The sequence below is a fragment of the Hemitrygon akajei genome, chromosome 21, assembly GCF_048418815.1.
Source record: "Hemitrygon akajei chromosome 21, sHemAka1.3, whole genome shotgun sequence".
Lineage (NCBI taxonomy): Eukaryota > Metazoa > Chordata > Chondrichthyes > Myliobatiformes > Dasyatidae > Hemitrygon > Hemitrygon akajei.
Window position 1 is genome coordinate 60,291,411 of NC_133144.1, and position 26,251 is coordinate 60,317,661.

General features: G+C 44.4%; 1 protein-coding gene across 1 annotated transcript; it reads right to left on the reverse strand.

Moving 5' to 3' along the window:
• Positions 1–26,251, reverse strand: LOC140714358 (neuronal acetylcholine receptor subunit beta-4-like). Its single transcript, XM_073025549.1, has 6 exons — positions 26,030–26,251; positions 14,728–14,873; positions 9,813–9,857; positions 9,614–9,723; positions 5,274–6,246; positions 1–511 (listed from the first exon to the last, which is right to left on the reverse strand). The coding sequence occupies exons 1-6, from the start codon at positions 26,070–26,072 to the stop codon at positions 383–385; spliced, it is 1,446 nt and encodes a 481-aa protein (XP_072881650.1). The 5' UTR covers positions 26,073–26,251; the 3' UTR covers positions 1–382.

Here is a 26,251-nt window from a genome sequence, read left to right on the forward strand (position 1 = left end):
CCGTTTATTTAGAACAGTGCAACTTTCAAAAATTGAAAGGATATTATAAAGTCAAATAATCAAAAATACTTTGTATCAAACCAAAGTCATACTTGATTAATAGAAGCCAGCTATTAAAGCTAATGTTACAAGTCATACATAATGCCTCAATATAACGCAGCTTTATAAGGGTAGGTATGTAACGAAGACATTCAGAAGGACTTTGCGGAGCAGACTCAATGGACCAAATAGCCTAGTTCAGCTTCTATGTTTTATGGTTTTATGGATCTTTGGGGCAGCTGGGCAATTATTGAATGTTCTGCCTTCCTTGTGAAAAACAGTCAGTGGATTAAAAATTCGGTGAACAGGAAAGTCCACGTGCAGAGGGAGGATGCACCTGTTCTCAGTGGTGGTGTGGTTGGCAGAACGGTTGCAGAAATAATCCAACTGTCCCCAAAATGCAAACCACAATGAAAATCCAGAGGAACAGCCGGTCCACCACCATCGCTACGTACTTCCAGTCTTCATTTACCTGGAAGGGAAGGGAAGTTTCAGGTTGATGTTAATTTTAACTTGTATTATAGACGTATAACAAATGTATTTCTCTGGCCTTGAGAGTTTAATATACTTCTTTATAAATCGGCTGAGGTCAGAAACTATCCCAATCTTTCTGCTGTGGAGGCCAAGTCAATATTTAAAGTGGAGTTGTTAGGTTCTTGATTAGTAAAGTCATCACAAGTTCCAGGAACATCACAGAACAATGAGAGGGGTAATAACTCAGCCATGATGGAATGGCAGAGCAGACTCTATGGGCCGAATAGCTTAATTCTGCTCCATGTCTGAAGGCTTTCTGATCTTTACTCAGCAGGTCAAGCAGCAGCTATGAAAATGAATAAACAGTCGAGTTTCAGGCCGAGACCCTTCTTCATTTCCATAGCCTGGCCTGCTGAGTTTCTCCAGCATTTTGTGTGTATTGCTTTGGATTTCCAGCACCTTCAGACGTTCTTGTGTTTACAGTTACTTACCGCCCTAATGAAAGTACCTATACGGTGACAGGTGACCTTGACTTAAATAGAAAACCAGATCATACCAAACGGGAGCAGGAGAAGCCAACTGGCTGTTTGTCAAGTCAAGTCAACTTTTATTGTCATTTCAACCATAACTGCTGGTACAGTGCATAGTAAAAATGAGACATCGTTTTTCAGGACCATGGTGTTACATGACACAGTACAAAAAACTAGACTGAACTACATAATAAAAAAAACCCAGAGAAAGCTACACTAGACTACAGACCTACACTGGACTGCATAAAGTGCACAAAAAAACAGTGCAGGCATTACAATAAATAATAAACAGGACAGTAGGGCAAGGTGTCAGTCCAGGCTTCAGGTATTGAGGAGTCTGATAGCTTGGGGGAAGAAACTGTTACATAGTCTGGTCGTGAGAGCCCGAATGCTTCAGAGACCTTTCCCAGACGGCAGGAGGGAGAAGAGATTGTATGAGGGGTGCATGGGGTCCTTCATAATGCTGTTTCCTTTGCGGATGCAGCGTGTAGTGTAAATGTCCGTGATGGCGGGAAGAGAGACCCCGATGATCTTCTCAGCTGACCTCACTATCCGCTGCAGGGTCTTGCGATCCGAGATGGTGCAATTTCTGAACCAGGCAGTGATGCAGTTGCTCAGGATGCTCTCAATACAACCCCTGTAGAATGTGATGAGGATGGGGGGTAGGAGATGGACTTTCCTCAGCCTTCACAAAAAGTAGAGACGCTGCTGGGCTTTCTTTGATATGGAGCTGGTGTTGAGGGACCAGGTGAGATTCTCCGTCAGGTGAACACCAAGAAATTTGGTGCTGTTTACGATCTCTACCGAGGACTGAGGATTATGGGAACTAGCGAAGAAGAGGAGTTGAGGCCAACATAGGTAAGTGGTGATCACATTGAAAGTCAGGGTAGGCTTGAGGGGCCGAGTGGCCTAGTGTGTTCTTGAGCCTGCTCTACCCCTCAGTGATGGGCTGATCCAACCTCGACCTCAGCACCCCCCATTCCTTGGCTCCCCTCAGATACTGCCTGACTCTTGAGAGTTTCCAGCATTTTATTTCAGTTTCATCATGTCCTTATCTTCACCTGCGCTCTGGTCCAACACTCGGTGACCAATCTCAGGCTCGGAGCTGGGTAGGGGTCTTGTGGAGGAGCTTGCAATGTGTAGCTGAGCCCCACTCCTGACTATGACCATGTGTGCAGCACGAGAAGAAATCGTTGATGCCTGGGTTGGTCAGATCCACTGGAAAAACTGACCTCCATTCTATTTAGAGGATTGTTGCATTGTTATAGTAAGAAATGAAGCCATTTGGCCCATAGAATCTTTGCCAGCTCAGTGAATATGGAATATAGTATAGGACAGGAGCAACGTCAAATTAAACTCATCCCTTCCGCCTGCACGTGGTCCCTATCCCTCCTTTCCCTGCATATCTGCTGCCTCTTGAGAACCACAATCATGATATTTAATTACCACGATTAACCATTCCAGTTAGCCCCATTCCCCCCCCCCCCATCTATCACTGCACTGTTAACACTTCAAACTACTTTTTAATAATGTAGACACATGCTGGTATTTATGAATTTATTCACATTTGACTCTATACCTGCACTTTAAACTCTAACTTTATATTTTATATATTTCTTTACTCTTTCTAATTGTTGACTGTTGTTGTATATTTGTTGCATGTCGTGTCCTGATCACCATAGCAAATCCCTAATACATGTAAATGTATATGTTGAATAAAGTTGATCCTTGCTACCTGATTCCACTACTATCCCTGGCAACACTGTTCTAAGCACCTAACACTCTTTATGTATAAACCTCGCTCCACTCATCTCCTTTAAACTTTCCCCTCTCTCACGTTCGAGCTGTTCAACAGCCCTGGGAGAAAGATACATTTCTACCAGGTCTCCCTTCAGCCTTTGAAGCTCCAGAGGAAAGAAATCCAAATTTGTCCAATCCTCCCATAGCCCCGAATCCAGGCAGCACCCTGGTAAACTTCTTCTGCACCCGCTTCTAACCTCCACAGATTCCCTGCAATGGGGCATTGAAGAATCACACCCAATGTTTTTGGAACAGCTTCTTCCCCTCCACCATCAGATTTTTGAATGGGCCATGAACCTGGTCCACATCCTTCATGTAATGGGCCGCAGAGGACCCACACTCGATGTTTCAGGAATAGCTCTTTCCCCTCCACCATCAGATTTCTGAATGGCCCAATACACATGAACATTGCCTCATTTTTTGCACCCTTTTTACTCTCTTATTTATTTTGATATATATTTCCTGTTGTAACTTATAATAATTTATTGCACTGTATTGTTGTGGAGCAACATGTCAGTGATAATATATCTGATTCATATATCTACTTTGATAATAAATTTACTTTGAACTTTGAGAAAACCATTCGGTTCTACTCATCAACTGTTGGCTCCCGGTGTGCGCTTCAATTGTCATATTTATCCAATTCCTTACTAAATCTGGTGCTGAATCTGCATCCTGCACTCTGATAGATTGTGTGTTCCATCAGCCAATTATCTTAAATCAGCAGCGTCTGCTGCTGACCCTCCTGGCGGTGGAAGGAGATGGAAGTTAATTGTCGTGCTGCAATTGTCTGCAGTCAGCCTGGGACTGAAGCCAAAACCTCCTGGTGTATCATAGAGAGACATGCAGCACAGAAACAAGTCCTTCAGCCCATCGAGTTCATACCAATTACCAATTATCTGCTCATATTAATCCCACTTTGAAAAGTGGGGGACTCGGTGATCAGCGGGCTCAACTCAGAAGAGAAGGATTCCCCTTTAGAACAGAGATGAGGAGGGTGAATCTGCGGAATTCATTGTAATATATGGCTGTGGAGACCAAGTCATTAAGTATATTTAAAGTGGAGGTTGATAGGTTCTTGATTAGTAGAGACGCCAAAGATTGTGGGGAGAACAGGGTTGAGAGGGATAATAAATCAGCCATGATAGAAAGGTAGAGCAGGCTTGATGGGCTGAATGGCCCAATATTGCTTCTATACCTTATGGTCTAATTCAGCATTGGTCTCCCATCAGCCCTTGTCCCCAGACCTCACTCACGCTGTAGCAATAATATACTGTGGCCACCAACCTGGATATTTTAGCAGGAAACTGGAGCACCCAGGGGAAACTCACAAGGCCACAGAGAGAACGTGCAGACTCCTCAGAGAGAGTGGCAGAGTTCGGGAATGAACTCAGGTCAGAGGAGCTGTGATTCAACAATTATATTACCTGAACTGTCTGTGTTGGTATCATCCACAGAAACTTCTGGAACTAGCGCATTGCTAAGGCACCCTGTATGTTCATTACAACATTAACACCATAAGACGATAAGACAGAGGAACAGAATTAAGCCATTTGGCCCATCGAGTCTGATCCATTATTTCATCATACCTGATTTATTATCTCATACTCCTGCCTTCTCCTGTAACTTTTAACACCGTGACTAATCAAGAATCTATCAACTCCTGCTAAAAAATATACCCAATGATCTGGCAATGAATTCTACAGATTCTCCACCTTCTGGCTAAAGGAATCCTCCTCATCTCTGTTTTAAATGGATGTACCACTATTCCAGGGGTTCCTAACCTGGGGTCCATAGACCCTTTGCTAACGGTACTGGTCCATGGCTTTAAAAAGGTTGGGAATCCCCTCTATTCTGAGGCAGTGCCCTCTGATTCTAGACTCCTCACTATAAGAAACATCCTCTCCACATTACCTTATCTAAGGTTTTCAATATTTCAATAGGTTTAAATGAGATTCTCTCTCATTCTTCTAAATTCCAGCGACTACAAGCGGAGAGCCATCAAATGCTCTTCCTGCATTAACCCTTTCATTACTGGAGAGGTTTCTCATGGACCTCTCCAATGCCAGCACATCTTTCCTCAGATAAGGGGTCCAAAAATATTCTTTCCGATTTCAGAGTATCTCTTCCTTTCTGTTTATCTCTCTATTTCTCTATCTCTCTCCCTCAGTCTTCTACATTTCAGTGAAAATGAAGTATTCTTCTGCCCACTCTCTAGTGTTGCCACATCCTTCCTGCAGATTAGGGGTGCTCCCTTGCTGAGGGATCTTTTGCCCCCTCAATGGGGCAGGTGTGACCTCAGCGTTATGTAGAAGAGAAGCACTAAGCTGGACTTTCTACCCAACTGTGTGACTCCAGAAGGAGACTGGGCTAATTGAGATGACGTTAAAAGCAATATGTCCACTTCAGTTCTAATAAAGCCACACTTACGCTCTGATTCTCGTCGTCAGTTTTCACATGGTCTGCAATGAATTTCACCCCGTCGATGGCTTCCTGCAGCTCCAGGGAAAGTTTTGCAGAAGTTCTTAGTCTCAAGTCTTGACGGCAACTAAATCCGTCGGGTGCCTCTATCACATTCAGGTCATAGACTTTGGAAGGCGTTGGGTTGATAAAGAAGGCCGAGTGTTTGGCATTCTCTTCTGGATTTGTGTGAGCAGTGGAGAGATTGTTCTTCCTGTGCTGGGTCGACTTTTGTTTATTACAGTTATTCTGAGGCCTTTTAATAAACAGCAGGGTCGGAAGCCTCTCCAGGAACATGATCTTCACCCACTGGGGCATGGTGTGCGTGCTGGGGGAGCGGTGGTGAATGTTCAGCACGCAGACACTGGTCACTATAGAAAATGTCACCAGGACCATAGTGAACATGAGGTACTTCCCGATTAGTGGAACATCTAAGGAGGTTGGCGGGACAATCTTAGAGATCAACAACAGAAACACAGTGAGAGCCAGTAACACTGAAATACACAAAGTCATTTTCTCACCGCAGTCTGACGGCAGGTAAAACACCAGAATAGCTAACGAGGTTATCAGTATACAGGGTATTATCAGGTTGATGGTGTAAAAGAGGGGTTTCCTCTTAATGATGAAATCGTACGTCACGTCAACATACGCTGGGTCCATTGGGTTTGTGTTCCTTCTACCTGGAAGTGACACGATGTCCCACTCCCCGCTGGGCGTGAAATCGTCCATGCTTGCACTGTCGGTTTTGGCGATGAGGTCTATTTCTGTGTGGTCGTAGGTCCAGGACCTGAATTTCATGGTGCAGTTCTGCTGGTCGAAGGGGAAATGTTTCACTTCGATCTTGCACGCGCTCTTGTAGATGGCCGGTGGCAGCCAGTAGATGCTCCCGTTGCTCCAAATAATGGCGTTGGTGTACAGGGAGATCTCGTAGGTTCCATCTGCACTGTAATGAGAGAAAGATTTGCAGAAATGAAAAAAGAAGGAATGGGACATAATGGAGTTGGGGGGGTGGATATTTACTTGATGTAGGTATATAACACATTAAGGATGTTTCCTATAGTGGGGGAGTCTAAGACCAGAGGGCACAGCCTCAAAACAGAGGGACATTCATTTAGAACAGAGATGTGGAAGAATTTCTTTAAGCAGAGAGTGGTGAATCTGTAGAATTCATTGCTACAGAAAACTGTGGAGGCCAAGTCATCAGGTATAGTTAAAGTGGAAATTGATGGGTTCTTATTTATTAAGAGTGTCAAAGTTTACGGGGAGAAGGCAGGAGAATGGGCTTGAGAGGGATAATAAATCAGCCATGATGGAATGGTACAGCAGACTCGATGGATGGAATGGCCTAATTCTGCTCCTATGTCTTATGGTCTAAAAAAGTGTATGGTAATAAATGTTCCTCTAGTGCAGGGGTTCCCAACCTTTTTTATGCCATGGACCCCTACTGTTAACCAAAGGGTCCATGGTCCCCAGGTTGGGAACCCCCTGCTCTAGTGATTTTCCAACAGAAACCAGGTTTACTTTAACTAGTTCGGAGCCTTTTTAAAACATCAGAATTGAGGATTTTGCATCAGTGTGCTAGATGCTAATCACAGTACAATTTGTGCAAAATTCTACATTCACCACATTACCCAAGGAGTAATTAAACTTAATATGATGTGGTTACAATAATGGACATCTCTCCTCCTCCTGCTGTACCCTAGGCTTCACATCTGCAATCATTCAAATCTCATTCACCCAGCCTGCTCCCATTGCAGGTTATTGTCAATATCCAATTCTGCAGCATTGCCAAACCCTAATAGTTCACTCACCTCGAAGGCTTTTACGCTAAATCGTGCAGTTACACCCCTTTGTCCTAAATAATTTGCAATACCAGAGGGCCATTGCTACACCACCAGAATCTCAGGTGGTGACGGGAGGGCATACAGGAGTGACGTATGCCAACTAGTGGAGTAGTGCTTCAGCAACAACCTGGCACTCAAAGTCAGTAAGACGAAAGAGCTGATTGTGGACTTCAGGAAGGATAAGATGAAGGAACACGTACCAATCCTCATAGAGGGATCAAAAGTAGAGAGAGTGAGCAGCTTTAAGTTTCTGGGTGTCAATATCTCTGAGGATCTAACCTGGTCCCAACATATCGATGTAATTATAAAGAAGGCAAGACAGAGGCTATACTTCATTAGGAGTTTAAAGAGATTTGGCATGTTAACAAATACACTCAAAAACTTCTATAGATGTACCATGGAGAACATTCTGACAGGCTGCATCACTGTCTGGCATGGGTTGGCTACTGCAAAGGACCAAAAGAAGCTGCAGAAGGTTGTAAGTCTAGTCAGCTCCAACTTGGGTACTAGCCTACAAAGTACCCAGGAAATCTTCAGGGAGCAGTGTCTCAGAAAGGCAGTGTCCATTATTAAGGACCTCCAGCACCCAAGGCATGCCCTTTTCTCGCTGTTACCATCAGGTAGGAGGTACAGAAGCCTGAAGGCACACACTCAGCGATTCAGGAACAGCTTCTTCCCGTCTGCCATCCACTTCCTAAATGGACATTGAACCCTTGGACGCCACCTCACTTTTTTTAATATACAGTTTTTCTGTTTTTTGCATTTTTTAATCTATTCAATATATGTGTAATTGATTTACTTGTTCAGTTATATTATTATTTTTTTAATTTTATTTATTATTATTTTCTATTTTAAATTTTTTTCTCTTCTGGACTATGTATGGCATTGAACTGCTGCTGCTAAGTTAACAAATTTCATGTCACATGCTGGTGATAATAGACCTGATTCTGATCATTCCCCCACTGGAACCTACTCTGTCACATCTCTTTTGATCTCTTTGAACACAGGACAGTACAGTACAGGCACTGGCCATTTTGCCCACAGTATTTGTATTGAATCCATAAGACTGTAAGACCATAAGAGATAGGAGCATAATTAGGCCATTCAGCTTGTCGTGTCTGCTCCACCTTTCCATCATGGCCGATTTATTTCCCCACTCAACCCTATTCTCCTGCTTTCTCCCTGAAACCTATGACACACTCTTCATCAAAAAGTTGACAACTTCCACTGTAAATTTACCCAGTGACTTGGCCTCCATGGCCATCTGTGGCAATGAATTCCACAGGTTCACCACTCTCTGGCTAACAAGAAGTTCCTCCTCATCCCAGTTCTAAAGGGACGTCTCTCCATTCCGAGGCTGTGTCCTCTGGTCCTACAATCCCCCACCATAGGAAATCTTCACATTCACTCACTCTGGGATTTTCAATATTCAATAGGTTTCACTGAGATCCATCCTGATTCGTCGAAACCTCCATGAGTACAGGCCTAGAACCATCAAATTCTCCTCATACATTAACGCTTTAATTCCCGGGATCATTATTGTGAATCTTCTCCAGACCCCTCCCAATGCCAGCAAACCCTTTCTGAGACAGGGATCCCAAAACAGTTCAAATTACTCCAAGTGGGGTCTGACAAATGCCTGATAAAGCCTCAGCATTCAAATCTCTTTGGACATAGAATAGTACAGTAGAGAAATGGGCCATTCTGCCCACAATGTCTGCGCTGAATCGATGCTGAATTAAAACAATTAATTCTCTTCTGCCTATACATGATCCATATCCCTCCAATCCCTGCCCCCAGCACATCCTTGGTTGCTAATGCAAATGACACATTTCAAATCTGAATTTGAACCCGAACCATGTGCCTTTCGAACAGCCTCTTAAACGCCGTTATCACATCAAAAACCACTCTCCCTGGAAACCAGCTGCAGGCACTTTGTAAAAAGAAATTGTCCTGCACATTTATTCTAATTTTGCTTGGAGATACAACAAGGAACAGGACCCTCTGGCCTAACGAGCCATCCCACCCGGCAACCCACCTATTTAACCCTAGCCTAACCACAGGACAATTTACAATGACTTACTAACTTACTAACCTGTATGTCTTTGGACAGTGCGAGGAAACCCACGTGGTGGCGGGGAGAACGTACAAACTCCTAACAGACGGCGCCAGAATCGAACTCTGAACTCCGAAACTCTAAGCTGTAACAGCATCATGATAACTGCTACGCTAGCGTGGTGCCCCAACTTCTCCTTTAAACTTGCCCCCACCCATCTTAAATGCATGTCTTCTGACATTTCCACCCTGGAAAGGTAGATTTCCTACCTTATCCATGCCTCTCACAATCTTATAATGTTCTCAGGTCTACGCTCAGCCTCTGCTATCCTCGGAGATTTAGACCCCAACCACCTCCCCACAGGACCCTGGAAGCACTGTATTCGTGGAGGTGCCGGGCGTTGAGCTTACTTGTTGTACAGCACGATGTCCGGGAGCCAGATAAGCTTGGAATTGATCCTTAGCTTGCTGATCCCTTCAAACTCATCCGGGTTCCACCTGAGCCGGTAGTCCACCCACTCCTGTAACAAAGCACACGAGCGGAAGTGACCACCTTGGCTTGCTCAGCACGGCCATTCCCAAATTCCGGAAAACGTGGAGGGTCACTCACCTGTTTTAACCAAACATTCGTCGTCATTACCTGTTCGCGTTCGTTCTAAAGACAGAAGGGAGAGATCAGAGAACTAGCATGAGGGTTTATACATGAAACAAGACAATCTTGCTTAACACCAGCAGGGCAGGGAAAGGGGGTGCAGCCCCATCTGACTCCAGATGGGTTCAGGAAGCTTCCCATGTGTAAAGACAACATTTTAAAACTCGTTCCTTGTTCTTTTCTGATTCAGCAAGTATTCTCAAATGTACTGGCAAAAAACAGAGTCACAGTGCACAAGAAATCACTTTATTAGAGTTATATGAAACATGCAATATGGAAAGAACAACAAATGGTTAATGAGATAGCAGTACAGAGAACAAACTAATACAAACTAATAATGCAGAAAGTTTGAAGTTAATAACTCATCAGTTAATAATGCATTGGGGTGATTGATAAGTTTGTGGCCTAGGGTAGAAGGAGATGAGTTATACAGCTCTCGTTACATGCACGTGCAGTTCAACTCTTTGAGTGATTGTGCAGAAAGTTTGAAGTTAATAACTCATCAGGGTGATTGATAAGTTCATGGCCTAAGGTAGAAGGAGATGAGTTATTAACTTCAAACTTTCTGCGTAATCACTCAAAGAGTTGACCTGCACGTGCATGTAACGAGAGCTGTATAACTCATCTCCTTCTACCTTAGGCCATGAACTTATCACTCACCCCTGCTGTGGACACTTTCTGGAGGTCCAAGATCCGTATGCTCCACGACCGCTGGACTGAGTGTGTAAATGTAGGAGGGGACTATGTTGAAAAATAAATGTGCTAGGTTTTCTAAAATTGACTCCTTTTCCCTTAGGCCACGAACTTATCAATCACCCCTCATAGCAACACACACAAAATGCTGGAGGGACTCAACAGGTCAGGCAGTATCTATGGAGATGAATGTTTCAGGTTGAGACCTTTCTTCGGGTCTAAAAAAGGAATGGGGAAGATGCCAGAATAAAAATGTGGGGAAGGGGGAAGGAGGATAGCTAGAAGGTGGCAGGTGAAGCCAGGTGGGCACGAAAGGTAAAGTGGACAGAATCAGACAGGAGATGAGAGTGGACCATAGGAGACTAGTTTCCACCCTGCACAAAGAAAATGCCCCCATTTTTACCCTTCAAAACATCTTACTGCAGTACTGTACTTCCCCACGATAAAGCACCCTTTGTACCTACACCTGCGCAATGACCTCACCTTCCCGGACAACCATGTTTTGATCATGATCTACTCTCAATGCTGTAGACTTGTGGTCTCTTTACTTTCTCAAAATAACCCCATTACTAGGCTAACACTATTTTGTCTCGGAGACCTCCATTTTATTTTAGCCCACACCAAGGAGGAATCTCTCCTCACATTTTGGCTCTCTGTTACCTTGGCTGTGCTGCTGGTGTCTGTGTGGAGCAGCTTGTCCAGAGCCAACGGCTGGAACAGACTGTCCCACCGGCCCTTGTCCAGAGCCGATGGCTGGAACAGACTCTCCCACCGGCCCTTGTCCTAAGTCCTCTGAGATACAGGACAGGAAGTTCTCAAGCACTGTGCTCCCTACAATAGCACAGTGCAGTGTAAAGAGATGTTTATCCAGAGGGTGCTGAATCTATGAAGTTCATTGCCACAGACGGCTGTGGGGGCCAGGTCATTGGATATTTTAAAGTGGAGATTGATAGGTTCTTGATTAGAAAGGGCATCAAATGTTATGGTGAGAAGGCAGGAGGATGGGGTTGAGGGGGATAGTAAACCCATGAGGAATGCAGTGTAGATTTGATGGGCTGATTGGCCCAATCCCTTTCTCTTTGGAGCGAAGGAGGATTGGAGGTGACTTGATCGATGCGTATAAGATGATAAGAGGCATAGATCGAGCGGACGGCCAGGGACATTTTCCCTAGGGTGGAAATGGTTAATATGAGGGCGAAAAATGTTAAGGTGATTGGAGGAGAGTACAGGGAGGATGTCAGAGGGTATATTTTTACACAGAGAGTGGTGAGTGTGTGGAACACTCTGCCAGGGGTGGTGGTAGAGGCAGAAACGGTAGGAACATTCAAGAAATTCTTAGGTAGGCACATGGGTGATAGAAAACTGGAGCATTATGTAGGAAGAAAAGGTTAAATTGATTTTTGACTGGGTTAAATGGTCAGTATAACATTGTGGGCTGAGGGGCCAGTACTTTGCTGTGGTGTTCGGTGTTCCACAGTATGTAATAATAAATAGTGCAAAAGAGGTTCATGGGTTTATAAACTGTTTGAATGTCTGATCGTCAATGCAAAGAGGCTGTGTTGAATACATGTCTCTAGGCTCCCTGGTGACGGTAGTGAGAAGAGGGCATGTCCCAGATGGTGAGGGTCATTAATGATAGATGGCGGCTTCTTGATGCACCACCTTTTGAAGATGTCCTTGGTGGGAAGGGCTGTGCCCATGATGGAATTGGCTGAGTCTACAACACCTTGAGACTAAACCCTGGGAATTGGTTTAATTATGCTGAACCGTTTATTATAGTTCACACAGTCTGTACCATTACAACCTCGGGAATAACTTCTACAGGGTAAATACACCCAACATATGGGCTGTTGCCCTTCTGTGTTTGCCTTGGCAAAGCCAGGCATCTCAGCCTGTTCATAAACTACTCAGCTCTGGGACTACAGAACCTGCAGAGAGTGGTAAACTCTGCCCAGCTCATCACTTCCTCCCATCCTCTTCATCTTCACCGTGCATTGCTTCAGGAAGACTAGCAGTACCGTCAAGGACTCCCACCACCCAGGCCAGTTCCTCTTCCCTCTTCTTCTATCAGGAAGAAGAAATGGGCGTCTGGAAACCCAGACAACCAGACTCAGGAACAGCTTCTTCCCCACTGCTCTCCGACTCCGGGACAGATCCCCTCTTTCCCGTCCCCTTCCCAGTGGTGCTGCCACGTTCTCGGACTCCTTGCTCTACCTTTCCCATTACCGTCACTTCACCATTTCATTTTGCACTCCCCTGATTGCACTACGGTCAATGCACTGCTCTGTTTTGCCATCATTGCTGGATTTGTGGTTGTGTTTATTATAACCATGTACTCTGTTTCCTCTGTGAACTGCAAATAAGCATTGCACATGAGTGTTTATGCAAGTAAACTAATCCTAATCAGTGTAGAAGAGGCACATCTCCTAGATAGGGCTGGTCCTGTGCTCAAACTAGATTCAATAATCCCCTGAAGCTCCAGCCCCTTCCTTTCCGGTCCTGATGGAGGGTCTCAGCCTGAAACATTGACTGTTATTCCTATCCATTTCTGCTGCGTGACTTGCTGGGTGCCTCCAGCATTTTGTGTGTGCTCTTCATTAATCCCCTAAATTTCTAACCTTCGCCAGTCTTCTTTGTTCTAACACTGGTGGCCATGTCTCCCACTCCCAGGACCTTGGCTCCTCCGCCCTCCGCCCCTTTCCGCTGGGTCCCACTCCCAGGACCTTGGCTCCTCCGCCCTCCGCCCCTTTCTGCTGGGTTCCACTCCCAGGACCTTGGCTCCTCCGCCCTCCGCCCCTTTCCGCTGGGTCCCACTCCCAGGGCCTTGGCTCCTCCGCCCTCCACCCCTTTCCGCTGGGTCCCACTCCCAGGACCTTGGCTCCTCCGCCCTCCGCCCCTTTCCGCTGGGTCCCACTCCCAGGACCTTGGCTCCTCCGCCCTCCCTTTCCGCTGGGTCCCACTCCCAGGACCTTGGCTCCTCTGTCCTCCGCCCCTTTCCACTGGGTCCCACTCCCAGGACCTTGGCTCCTCAAACCTCCGCCCTCCCTTTCTGCTGTGAAACTTATTTCTTTGACTGAGCTTTCGAGATTTAAGATCCAAGATTGTTTATTGTCATTCTTTGGTATACAAGTGTAAAGGAGAATGAAATGATCGTTCATCTGAACCTGATGCAGCATTAAAAAAATCACAATAAACATAAAGAACATCATAAAAATGCAAACAGAAACACAACATAAATATAAACTCAATCCTATAAAGCAAACTGTATAAATAATTGTTGGAGTGTGGCCGTATATATATATATATATATATAAGATTAGCTGAGATACAAAGGCTGATTGTATGCACATAAGGTGATGCTGGGTGCAGGAATATCTGAACAGAAGGTGGCTCTGACAGGAAATGATAAAGTGATAAAGAGACTCCTGGCAACAGAAACTCTTCTCGGTAGCAGCAGGGCCTATGAAAACACAACAGGACAGTGACTGTGTCTGTAGGTGAGCAGTATGGAGTGTAAGTGTGAAGTGGCAATTCATGGGGGGGGGAAGGGTACTGAGGGGCTGTAGGGAGGAGTGGCTGATGTGGATGTAGTGGTGGTGGGGCTGGTGGGGTGAGTTAATGGGTGGGGGTGTTGATCAGCCTGACGACTTTGGGTCAGTAACTGTCTTTGAGTCTACCTGTCCCAGCGTGGATACTTCCTGGCCGGGAGTGGGGTAAACAGTCCATTAGCAGGACGGGTGAGATCCTTCATGATCTGGTTCAAACTGGCCCATTGTACTATCTCCTCATGCACATAATATATTTTATTTGATAATATTCCTTCAGATGTCACTGTAGGGCAGCACATGCTTTACAGTACAGGCAACCTGTGTTCAATTCTCGCCACTACCTGTAAGGAGTTTGGACATTCTCCCCGTGACCACAGGGATTTTCTCCGGATGCTCCAGTTTCCACCCACAGACCAAAGGTGTACCAATTAGTAAGGTAATTGGCATCATAAATTATCCTGTGTTTAGGCTGGGATTAAACCGGGGGATTGCCGGGCAGTGTGGCACAAATGGCTGCTAGGGCCTATTCCACACTGTATTTCAATAAATAAATTCTTAAAACAAATAAATAAACGTCCCACAAATGCTACGTCAACGTTGATCTGTGCAGAATTAAGGTCGGGTTGACTTACCACATTGATGAGCTGTGCCAGTGAGAGCTGGAAGACAATAGCGACAAGCTCAGAGTTGTTCTTCGCTGGTCGGATCAGCTTATTATATCTCTCAGGGTTCAGGAGGTGGTTCATTAGTTTCTCTTCAACCTCTGCGCCGTAGATCCCTGTGGAATAGGAAACACTGCTTTAGGAAGCGCAAAATTAGTTTCAGACTGATAGTTCTGCATCAATTCCAAAGCACAGATTATTCCCTGGTTAAGTTAAAATTAGCTTTATTTATCACTTGTACATCAAAACATACAGTGAAAAACATAATTTGTATCAATGACCAATAGTGACCGAGGATGTGGCGGGGGCAGCCCGCAAGTGTTGCCACGCTTCTGCTGCCAACATAGTGTGGCCATGGCCTACTAACTCTAACCAGTACATCTTTGTAATGTGGGGGGAACCAGAGCACCCGGAGGAAACCCACGTGGTCTTGGAGAGAACATGCAAACTCCTTACAGACAGCGGTGAGAGTTGAACATCTGTAAGGCATTATGCTAAGTGTGACAGTGCACAGCTGGAAGTCTTTCTAAACTCTTGGAATTGGAATTGAAATTGATTTATTTTTGCCACATGTACTGAGATAAAGTGAAAAGCTTGTCTTGCATACTGTTCATAGAGATCAGATCATTACACAGTGTATTGAGGAATAAAAAGTAAACAATAACAGAATTCAGAATAAGGTGAAACTGCTACAGAGGAAATGTACAGGTAGACAATAAGAAGTGAGATCATAACAAGGTACTGTAGGTTATGAGGTCAAACATCTTATCTCCTCTGCTTCCTAAGATCCTGCTCTATGTTGCTTTAGGCTCAAAAATCAAGATGGACAATTTACAATTCATAGTCTCAGGGTGACTCGAGCTAGTTGGTGAGTCACCCGGGCTGCCAACTCTGGTTGGATATGTTGCCTGAGGTTTCATCACATGACAATGTGACAACGTGGTGGTCAGTGAACCAGAGACCTAATTAATCATGCCCAACATTACAACAAGTCCCACCATGCAGCTGGGGAAATTAAATTAAATTTAATTAAAAGTTAGTCTCAAAAGTTGTAACCATGAAATGAGTAGCTCCTTGTACAGACCCATCTCGTTTACTGTTGTTCTCTCTATCTAGGAGATGTAGTTGACTTGGAATTGTCTTCTGAAATGCCCCAATATGATCCGTGGTCCAGAGAGTGGAAAGAAATGTTTATCTTCTTCCGGTAAGTTGGTGGTGCATGCAAATGCAGCAGCCTCTTGGGGGTCAACCAAAGGTGCTTTTCCTTTATAAAATTTGTTTTTTTTTTATGATTCAAAGACAATTCTACTCCAAGAAGATCAGGCTACTCCATCAGTCAGCGGCTTGTTGAGCAGAGTAGCTGGACTGGTGTCGGCAGTGGAGCCGGCCAAGGTGTGGAAGAGGTCGGATGAAATGTCAAAGGGGTTGGCCAAGGTGGCAAAGAAGCCTGTCGGGATGTCGGAGGAGCTGGTGGGGATATCTGAGGAGTCCGCCGATGTGTCGGAGGAGCCGGTTTGGGTACGGAAGAGCTGACCTGGCGGCAGACCGTGTTGCTGTCCGCTACTCAGAAGCAAGTATATCTGTGGAAGTTTGCCTCAGACACTTCGCTTGCAAGTGCAAGACTCTGTTGGACAGTGATAATGTAAGTTACCGCAGGCCTGTTACCCTTGTCTGGCGGAGGGACAGTTGACATGGGTGCTGTGTAGCCTCAGTTGTAGTGAGAACTAGGCCACAAGCCTTGGGCTTGCCTGCTGCTGCAGACCAGGTGAACAACACAGAAGGACCACACCATGGTTAAACTCAGCTGGGGCCTGGCCTCATCTGTCAGTGCTGCCCTCCCGTGTTCGAGTGGTGGAATGACAGGCTGGATAGCGTGCAGCTGTACGCTGCTGGGAGACTGTACCATCCATTGCCAGATGTTGTCCCCCAGGGTCCTGGACTGTGTATATTTTATTTTTGTAACAGCGGATATGTTTCTTTGAATTCGTTACTTGCTGTTTTGAATGTTTTGCACCTTGTCCCAGAGGAACGCTGTCTCGTTCAGCTGTATCTATGTCTGGCTTGAATGATAATTAAATTTGATTTGACTTGATTTGATTTGATTGGATTTGCCTGCGTCTTGGAAATACAAACTCTAGGGATAACCAGAAATATTTATTTCACTTTATCTAATCCAGGTGATTGTCCTGAGGGTGAAGGGAGTGTAGGGTGGATGAAGCAAAAGAAAGACACTTTTAGTGCTAAATCCTGCATCTGGACCCTAACCCTGGACATGCAAAAGCTGAGGGTCTAACAATAGGGTGCCAAATGACCAGATCAGATGGGATATGTGTCAGATGTGGAATATGTAGGCAGTAGGTTAGATGGGCAAAACTGCTCAAGTTCTGTCAGATTGCATGGGGATCATGAGTGAACAGCCCTTTTCAAATCCAGCCACAAGTTCTCAATTGGATTAAAGTCGGGACTCTGACTTGACCACCCAAGGACATTAACTTCATTGTTTTTAAGCCATTCCTGTGCAACATTTTTTTGACACAGACTAAAAGGGCCGAGATGGCCTGTTTCCGTGCTGTAATTGTTATATGGTTATATGGTTATGCTTGAGGTCATTGTCTTGCTGGAAAATATATCTCCCCAGTTGCAGTTCTCTTGCAGATGGTATCAGGCTTCCCTGCAGGATTTCCCTCTAGTTTGCTGCATTCATTTCACTCTCTGCCTTCACAAGCCTTCCAGGGACTGCTATCGTGAAGTATCCCCACAGCATAATGCAGGCACCACCATGCTTCACAGTAGAGATGGTGCGTTTTTGATGATGTGTGGTGTTTGACTTATGCCAAATAGTGTTCAGTCTTACAGCCAGAAAGCTCAATTTTGGTTTCATCAGACCATAGAACCTTCTTCCATCTGACTTCAGAGTCTCCCACATGCCTTCTGGCAAACTCTAGCTGAGATTTCATGTGAGTTTTTTTCAACAGTGGGTCTCTTTGCCAATCTCCCATAAAGCAGATGGGGTCCAAGTCCATTCCTCACTACAGGAAGGATATGGAAACCATAGAAAGGGTGCAGAGGAGATTTACAAGGATGCTGCCTGGATTGGGGAGCATGCCTTATGAGAACAGGTTGACTGAACTTGGCCTTTTCTCCTTGGAGCGATGGAGAATGAGAGGTGACTTGATAGAGGTGTATAAGATGATGAAAGGCATTGCTCATGTGGATAGTCAGAGGCTTTTTCCCAGGGCTGAAATAACTAGAACAAGAGGGCACGGTTTTAAGGTGCTTGGAAGTAGGTACAGAGGAAATGTCAGGGGTAAGTTTTTTACGCAGAGAGTGATGAGTGTGTGGAATGGGCTGCCGGTGATGGTGGTGGAGGCAGATATAATAGGGTCTCTTAAGAGATTCCTGGACAGGTATATGGAGCTCAGAAAAATAGAGGGCTATGGGTAACCCTAGGTAATTTCTAAGGTAAGGACATGTTTGGCACAGCTTTGTGGGCCGAAGGGCCTGTATTGTGCTGTAGGTTTTGTATGTTTCTAAGCTGCGACTGATGAAACACCCAGACAACAGTTGTTGTATGCACAGTCTCTCCCATCCCAGCCACTGAAGCTTGTAACTCCTCCAGAGTTGACATAGGTCACTTGGTGGCCTCCCTCACTAGTCCCCTTCCTGCACGGTCACTCAGTTTTTGAGGACAACTTGTTCTAGTGTTCTTTTGACTTCATGGTGTAGTTTTTGCCAGGATACCTTCTCACCAGCAGTTGGACCTTCCAGATACAGGTGTATTTTTACTACAATCAATCGAAACATCCTGCTGGCACACAGGTGATCTCCATTTAATTATGTGACTTCTAAAACCAATTGGCTCTCCCGGTGATGATTTGGTGTCTCATATTAAAGGGGGTGAATACCTATGCAATCAATTATTTTGTTTTATATTTGTAATTAATTTAAATCACTTTGTAGAGATCTGTTTTCACTTTGCCACAAAAGAGTCTTTTTCTGTTGATCAGTGTCAAAAACAGCCAAATTAAATCCATTGTGATTCAATGTTGTAAAACAAAAAAACATGAAAACTTCTGGGTGGGGGGGGGGTGAATACTTTTTATAGGCGCTGTATCATATTTTTAAATATGTTAGAGCAGATGTACTCTTTGTTGGCCTGTTAATTCCAAAGATAATGTCACACAAATTTAACAAAATCCCTGCTTCCCCTCCCCTTTCAGATCATGCTGTTACTTGGATGTCCCAATATTATTATTCATTATGATCAAGGTTTCCTCTCATTGTTTTTACAATTGCACGGATCAACCATTGCTCCGAGCTGGAAAGTTTTACACAGCCTGAAAACTCTGCAGCATACTATGAATACCTAGTATAAAATTTGAAAAATCACATACTTTTGATTTTATTTATTAATTGAGGAGTATAATGAAATATAAACTTTTTCTCATCTCTCTTTATTCCAGCTGTGCAGTAACAAAGGCTATGTGCGAAGGAGCATTTCAGTTATTGCACGGCCATGCAGCTGCGCCCCTCCGATGAAAAGGTGCTTATTATTTTCAGTTGGATTTTTTTCACATTAGCGCTGCCAGTGGACTATTCTTAGAACATTGTACTTAGAACATAGAAGTTTACAGCATATTACAGGCCCTTTGGCCCTCAATGTAACCTACTCTAGAGACTGCCTTGAATTTTCCTACTGCAAAGCCCTCTATTTTTCTAAGCTCCATGTACCTATCTAAAAGGCTCTTAAAAGACCCTGTTGTATCTGCTTCCACCACTGCCGCTGGCAGTGCATTCCACACATCCACCACTCTCTGTGTGAAGAACTTATCTCTGAAATCCCCTCGGTACCTATTTACAAGCACCTTAAAACTATGTCCCCTCATGTTATCCATTTCAGCCCTGGGAAAAAGCCTCTGACTATCCACACAATCAATGCCACTCATCATCTTGTACACCTCTATCAGGTCACCTCTCATCCTCCATCACTCCAAGGAGAAAAGGCCAAGTACACTCAACCTATTCTCATAAGATACGCCCTCCAACCCAGGCAGCATCCTTGTAAACCTCCTCTTCTCTCTCTCTGTAGTATCCACATCATTCCTGTAATGAGGTGACCAGACTGAACACAGAACTCCAAGTGGGGTTTGACTAAGCTGTAGCACTACCTCATGGCTCTTGAACTCAGTCCCACGGTTGATAAATGTTAACACACCATACACCTTCTGAACAACACTGTCAACCTGTGCCGCAGCTTTGAGTGTCCTATTGACATGGACCCCAAGATCTCTCAGATCCTCCACACTGCCAAGAGTCATACCATTTCTATTATATTCTGTGTTCAAATTGGACCTACCAAAATTAACCACTTCATACTTATCTGGGTTGAAGTCCATCTGCCACTTCTCAGCCCAGTTCTGCATCCTATCGATGTCCCACTGTAAGCTCTGACAACCCTCCAGGCTATCCACAACACCCCCAATCTTTGTGTATTCAGCAAACTTACTAACCCACCCTTCTACTTCTTCATCCAGGTCATTTACAAAAATCACCAAGAGGAGGGGTCCCAGAACAGATCCCTGTGGAACACCACTGGTCACCTTCCTCCATGCAGAATACGAACCATCTGCACCACCCTTTGCCTTCTGTAGGCAAGCCAATTCTGGATCCACAAAGCAAGGTCTCCTTGGATCCCATGCCTCCTTAGTTTCTGAAGCAGCCTTGCGTGGGGAACCTTCTTGTCCATTTAGATGAAAGGCTCCTTCACCAATCTCTATGTTGATTCACAACCATTCAGTGGACACATCTCATCATAGGTGAATGTTCCCAGTAAATTTTCATTCATTAATTTCAAAAGATCCTGAAAGTCAGAGGTTCCATTTCTGGTTGAAGAAGAAAATCAGGGAAAAACACTGAAATATACACTTTATTAGGACACCTTTTATATTAATAAATATATATAAAAGGCAGAGGGAGGGGCATTGCTCTGTTGGTAAAAAAATGAAATCAAATCATTAGAAAGAGGTGATATAGGGTCAGAAGGTGTTGAATTATTGTGGATTGAGCTAAGGAACTGCAAGGGTAAAAAGACCCTGATGGGAGTTGTATACAGACCCCAAAACAGTAGTAAGGATGTGCTGTACAAATTACACTGGGAGCTAGAAAATGCATGCCAAAAGGACAATGTTACAATAGCCATGGGGGACTTCAATATGCATGTAGATTTGGAAAATCAGGTTGGTGCTGGATTACAGGAGGAGTGATTTCTAAAGTGTCTTCAAGATGGCTTTTTAGAGCAGATTGAGCCCACTAAAGGCTCAGCTATTTTGGATTGAATGTTGTGCAGTGAACCAGAGTTGATTCGAGAGCTTAAGGTAAAAGGACCCTTAGGGTTAAGTGATCATAATATGATCGAATTCACCCTGCGATTTGAGAAGGTGAAGCTAAAGTCAGATGTGTCAGTATTACAGTGGAGTAAAGGGAATTACAGAGGCATGAGAGGGGAGTTGGCCAGAATTGATTGGAAAAGAACACTTTCAGGGATGACAGCAGAACAGCAATGGCTGAAATTTCTGGAAGCAATTCAGAAGACACAAGATATACACATTCCAAAGAGGAAGCAATATTCTAAAGGAAAGATGACACAGCTGTGGCTAACAACAGAAGTCAAAGCCAACATGAAAACCACAGCGAAGGTATATAATAGAGCAAAAATTAGTGGGAAGTTAGAGGATTAGGAAGTTTTTAAAAACCAACAGAAGGCAACTAAAAAAGTCATTAAGAAAGGAAAGATGGAATACAAAAGTAAGCCAGCCAATAATATTAAAGAGGATACCAAAAGTTTCTTCAGGTACATAAGGTGTAAAAGAAAGGTGTGAGTGGAAAACGATGCTGGAGAAGTAGTAATGGGGGACAATGAAATAGTGGATGAACTGAATAAGTATTTTGCATCAGTCTTCACTGTGGAATATATTAGCAGTATTGTGGAAATTCCAGGTGTCGGGGAGCATGAAGTGTGTGAAGTTACCATGAATAGAGAAAAGGTTTTTGGGAAACTGAAAGGTCTGAAGGTAGATAAGTCACCTGGAGCAGATGGCGTACACTCTGGAGTTCTGAAAGAGATGGCTGAAAAGATCATGGAAGCATTAATAATGATCTTTCAAGAATTACTAGATTCTGGAATGGTCCTGGAAGACTGGAAAATTGCAACTATCACTCCAGTCTCCAAGGAGGGAGAGAGGTAGAAGAAGGGAAACTATAGGCCAGTTAGTCTGACCTCAGTGGTTGCAAAGATGATGTTGTCGATTATTAAGGATGTGATCTCAGGGTACTTGGAGGCATGTGATAAGATAGGCCATAGTCAGCACGAATTCCTCAAGGGAAAATCTTGCCTGACCAATCTGCTGAAATTCTTTGAAGAAATAACAAGCAGGGTAGACAAAGATCTCACGGTTTCGGTTGGCCGTTCCCCTTTAATACTTCCTTCTCCCCGATTATGCCCCAATTTCAGTCAATTGCTGCTAGTTATCCAATTACCGTACACCTGGCTCTCATCAGAGACTGGGAAATAAATACGATGGTGACTCAATCACAGGTTGCCTGTTCGTTGGTCAATTCTTGTGTGATACTTTGTTCCCTGTTCCGATTGGAACCGGTAGTTCTAAGTTCTGTTCTAGTTTCTAGAGAGTCCCTGTGAATCCTGTCTCCTTGTCAAGATCCCTCCAGTTTCCTGCTCTACATTCCGGTCTACGCCAGCCTCTCCAACTGAGTTGGCGTGCCAGTGTCCTGCACTTGGGTTCTCCTCTGTTGCCCCCGTGTAACAAAAGGAGAATCAGTTGATGTTGTGTACTTGGATTTTCAGAGGTCCTTTGACAAGGTGCCACACATGAAGCTGTTTAACAAGATATGAACCCATAGTATTACAGGAAAGATTCTAGCATGGATAAAGCAGTGGCTGATTGGCAGGATGTCACAGTCCCTATCGTTAATTCCCTATCTTTCTCCTAATTTCCTTTGATTGTGCCATGGTTCTGACCGCTAATTTCCCATTTGCTTCTAATCCTCTTTGATGATGGCACATCTGGTTTCCATCAAGACCTGCAGCATAAGAACCCTGGTGTTACAACCACTAGGCACCAGATCGTTGGTTTTGCCTGTGTGGTAATTAACCTTTCCCGGCCGCTTAGGACGGTGTGTTCTAAATTTTGCTTCAGTTCCAAGGTTTATCTATGAAACTCCATCTCTCTGTATCAAGGCTCTGTGTCAAGATCCCTCCTGTTTGCTGTTCAACGTTCACATCCACGTAAGCATCCTAACTCAATCTCCGTGTCTGTGTCCTGCACTTGGGTTTGCTTCATTTGCTCATTGCAAGACAGGAAGAAAAGAGTGGGAATAAAGGGAGCCTTTTCTGACTGGCTGCCAATGACTAGGTTCCATAGGTTCTGTGTTGGGTCCGACTCTTTTTACATCATAGGTCAATGATTTGGATGATGGGATTGATGGTTTTGTTGCAAAGTTTACAGACGATATGAAGATAGGTGGAGGGGCAGGTAGTTTTGAGGAAGCAGAGAGGCTACAGATGGAATTAGATTAGGAGAATGGGCAAAGAAATGGCAGATGGAATATAGTGTTGGGAAGTGTATGGTCATGCACTTTGGTAGAAGAAATAAAAGGGTTGATTATTTTCTAAATGGTACTTCTGAAACTACTGATCTCCTGGGATTTTCTGGTGCAACAGTCTAGAGATTACAGAGAATAGTAACATAAGAGACTGCAGATGCTGGAAATTTCCAACAACACATAAGGGAGCTGGAGGAAATTAGCAGGCCAGGCAGCATCTATGGAGAGAAATGGACAGTCCACATTTTGGTTGAGACCCTCCATCAGTCCCATTGCCCATAGATCAGCCAGTTCATTCCCTTTTGAAGTCATTAATTGTTTCTGCATCTATATGTCCTCTGTAATACCAAGATTCTCACTCCCATATCCACCGTGTCACAAAGGTCACTAATTCCCACCTTTACGGGAGTGCTAATCTTTGAACTCGTTCAACTGAAACTCTTATTTCTGGGTATGTTTCCTTTGGGTTCAATCACTACATTGTTCACCTGGCCAGAAAACAATCTCCATGAAGTCAAGCAGTGCTGATTCTGTCCTAGCTGGGAATGAGTACTGATAACCCCTCACAACTTGTTCTCACTCATCAGCACTAGTGCCCCATCCAACCACCAACCCCTCCCTCCATCCCTTGCTATCCTACAACACTGCTTTTCCTCTGTCCCTACTTCTTGTCCATCCTCTACTTGCTTCACCCATCTGTGGCAGCTGTGACCCTCAATTCCAAGCCTTGGGTCAAGAGAACCCAAGAGCTGAGAAGTCATTCCTTGTGAGCAAGCTCCAGAAAGCAATCTCCTTCTTCAGTTCAGCATCAGCTTTTTGTCCTGTTACAATGTTTGGAAGCCCCCAGGACGTTCCCTCACCTTGACAGTGGTGATAAGTACACACTGTCAATGACACACCCATCTCCAGGCTTCAGGAGAGTCTCTAACCCCTACACAACTCTTTGCTGGAGGGACATACAGAGTTTTTTTTCTCTCTTATGAGCTGCTCCTTAGGGTGGAGTGTGAAGGGAATGGAATACCAGCTGTTCACACAGTAGGAAACACAGAACTGTCCCTGGAGACTTGTAAAACCAGGATGTGAGGTATGGCATGCCACTTCATAACAACAAAAAAACAGTAAAGGCTGATTAAAAATATGTTAAAAGATTGTGTGGCTTTTTAAAACTGAGAAGCAGAACAATTGCTTTCTTAATCACATCTCAAAGCAATGGGTATGATTCTGGTATCATCTTGGGCAGATGTGAGCAGCCAGTAGCCAGCAGTGTAAGTAATCTGGAGGTTTTTTGATGTTATGAGCTGTAAATGTCAGTGTAAGCAGTTCCAAGGGTGTGAGTGATGTGAGAGCAGAGTTTGAAATGCGCAATATCATATTGGCTTAATCCCCAGGGATGGAGAAATGAAATCATCTCTCTCTACACGTATGCAGAAAGGTATTGGAAAAGGGCCAGTAACATCACGAAGGATCCCACCCACCCTACGCTCATGAACTATTTGTCCCACTCTCATCAGGGAGGACATTATGTAGCATTCACACCAAGACCACCAGCCTCAAAAATCAGTTATTTTCCCCAAGCAGCAAGGCTGATCAACAACTCTACCCCCGCTAACCACCATTACTTTATCATTTATCAGTCACCTTATGTGCAGACACTCCTGTGCCTAACGTCTCTTTATGGACATACAATCAATCTATGTATATAAGCTATCTTATGCATTTATACTTATTGTGTCTTTTTATTATTTATGTGCTCTTTATCTTTTGTGGTATTTTTTAGTGCTGGATTGGATCCGGAGTAACAATTATTTCGTTCTCCTTTATACTTGTGTACAGGGAATGACATTAAACAATCTTTATAACTGTCTCACACACACATGCGGGAACAGCGCTCTGAATCACTCAGATCAACTCTGGCCAAAGCCAAGAGTCAATTTCGAGTAAGGGACTTGATATCAAGCATTTATGTAGCCGCCTCATTCATAGAGAGTGATATATTCGCCCTAATGCAACAGCATTGGGGAAGAGGCAAATACGTAGCCATCTTCCACCACTCCGGGTAAATGCAACACACAACTCGGTCGGCTGTCCAGGCATTGCCACTGACTTTTTAAGTTAATGTTAATCTCAAGTTAAATGCAGGGGTAAATATTCTTGATGAAGGGTCTCGGCCCTAAACGTCGACTCTTTATTTCTCTCCGTATATGCTGCCTGGCCTGCTAAGTTCCTCCAGCATTGTGTTGTTCCGGATTTCCAGCATCTGCAGAATCACTAGTGTGTAAAATAGTTCGCGTTTCAAACTGGTTTTTGAGTCGCCGCTGGACTCTGAACTGCCTACACCAATTCTCTCGGTAAGTTATACATCCAAGTGCTGACCACGGACAGTTGTTCCCCTCCTTCACCCTCTTAACAAATTGCCCGCACATTGCAATAAAAAACCTTTCGATATTGACCCTCGACTATAACGCCCCAAAAAAGAGGTGCACAATGTCCCCCGTTGCAATACAACTTGAGAATGCAACTCAGACGATATGCACTTTGATATAAATTAGATCCAGTCTTTCAAAACTCTTTAATATGCAGCGGCGGATCTGATGCATACATGCCCTCCGGCTAAATTTAACCTGCTAATAGAAGATGTAAATGGAGTACTTACTTGGTACAATAGTTAGCAGGCAGAGATAGAGCACTGAAGCCATCTCCGCTGAAGTGTTGCTCCACACCAGCCTGCACCCGGACCGGGTACTTCACAGAACTGGGGATGTTACCGAGCAGATTCCGGAGTGGAGGCGCAGCGCCTGTGGTTGGGAGCTCTCCGCGGTGCTGAAGAGAGAGGCTGTGAGAAGAAAGCGCCACTCAACCGCAGCCTGCAGTACTG

What these genes read in the sequence shown, in the direction of transcription:
- LOC140714358 (XM_073025549.1), bottom strand. Translation starts at nt 26,072, where the DNA reads ATGGCTTCAGTGCTCTATCTCTGCCTGCTAACTATTGTACCAA. An exon ending in CCTGCTAACTATTGTACCAA is followed by an intron (nt 14,874 to 26,029) that starts GTAAGTACTCCA and finishes CCTATTCCACAG; the next exon opens with GGATCTACGGCGCAGAGGTT. An exon ending in CTGACGACGAGAATCAGAGC is followed by an intron (nt 512 to 5,273) that starts GTAAGTGTGGCT and finishes CTTCCCTTCCAG; the next exon opens with GTAAATGAAGACTGGAAGTA.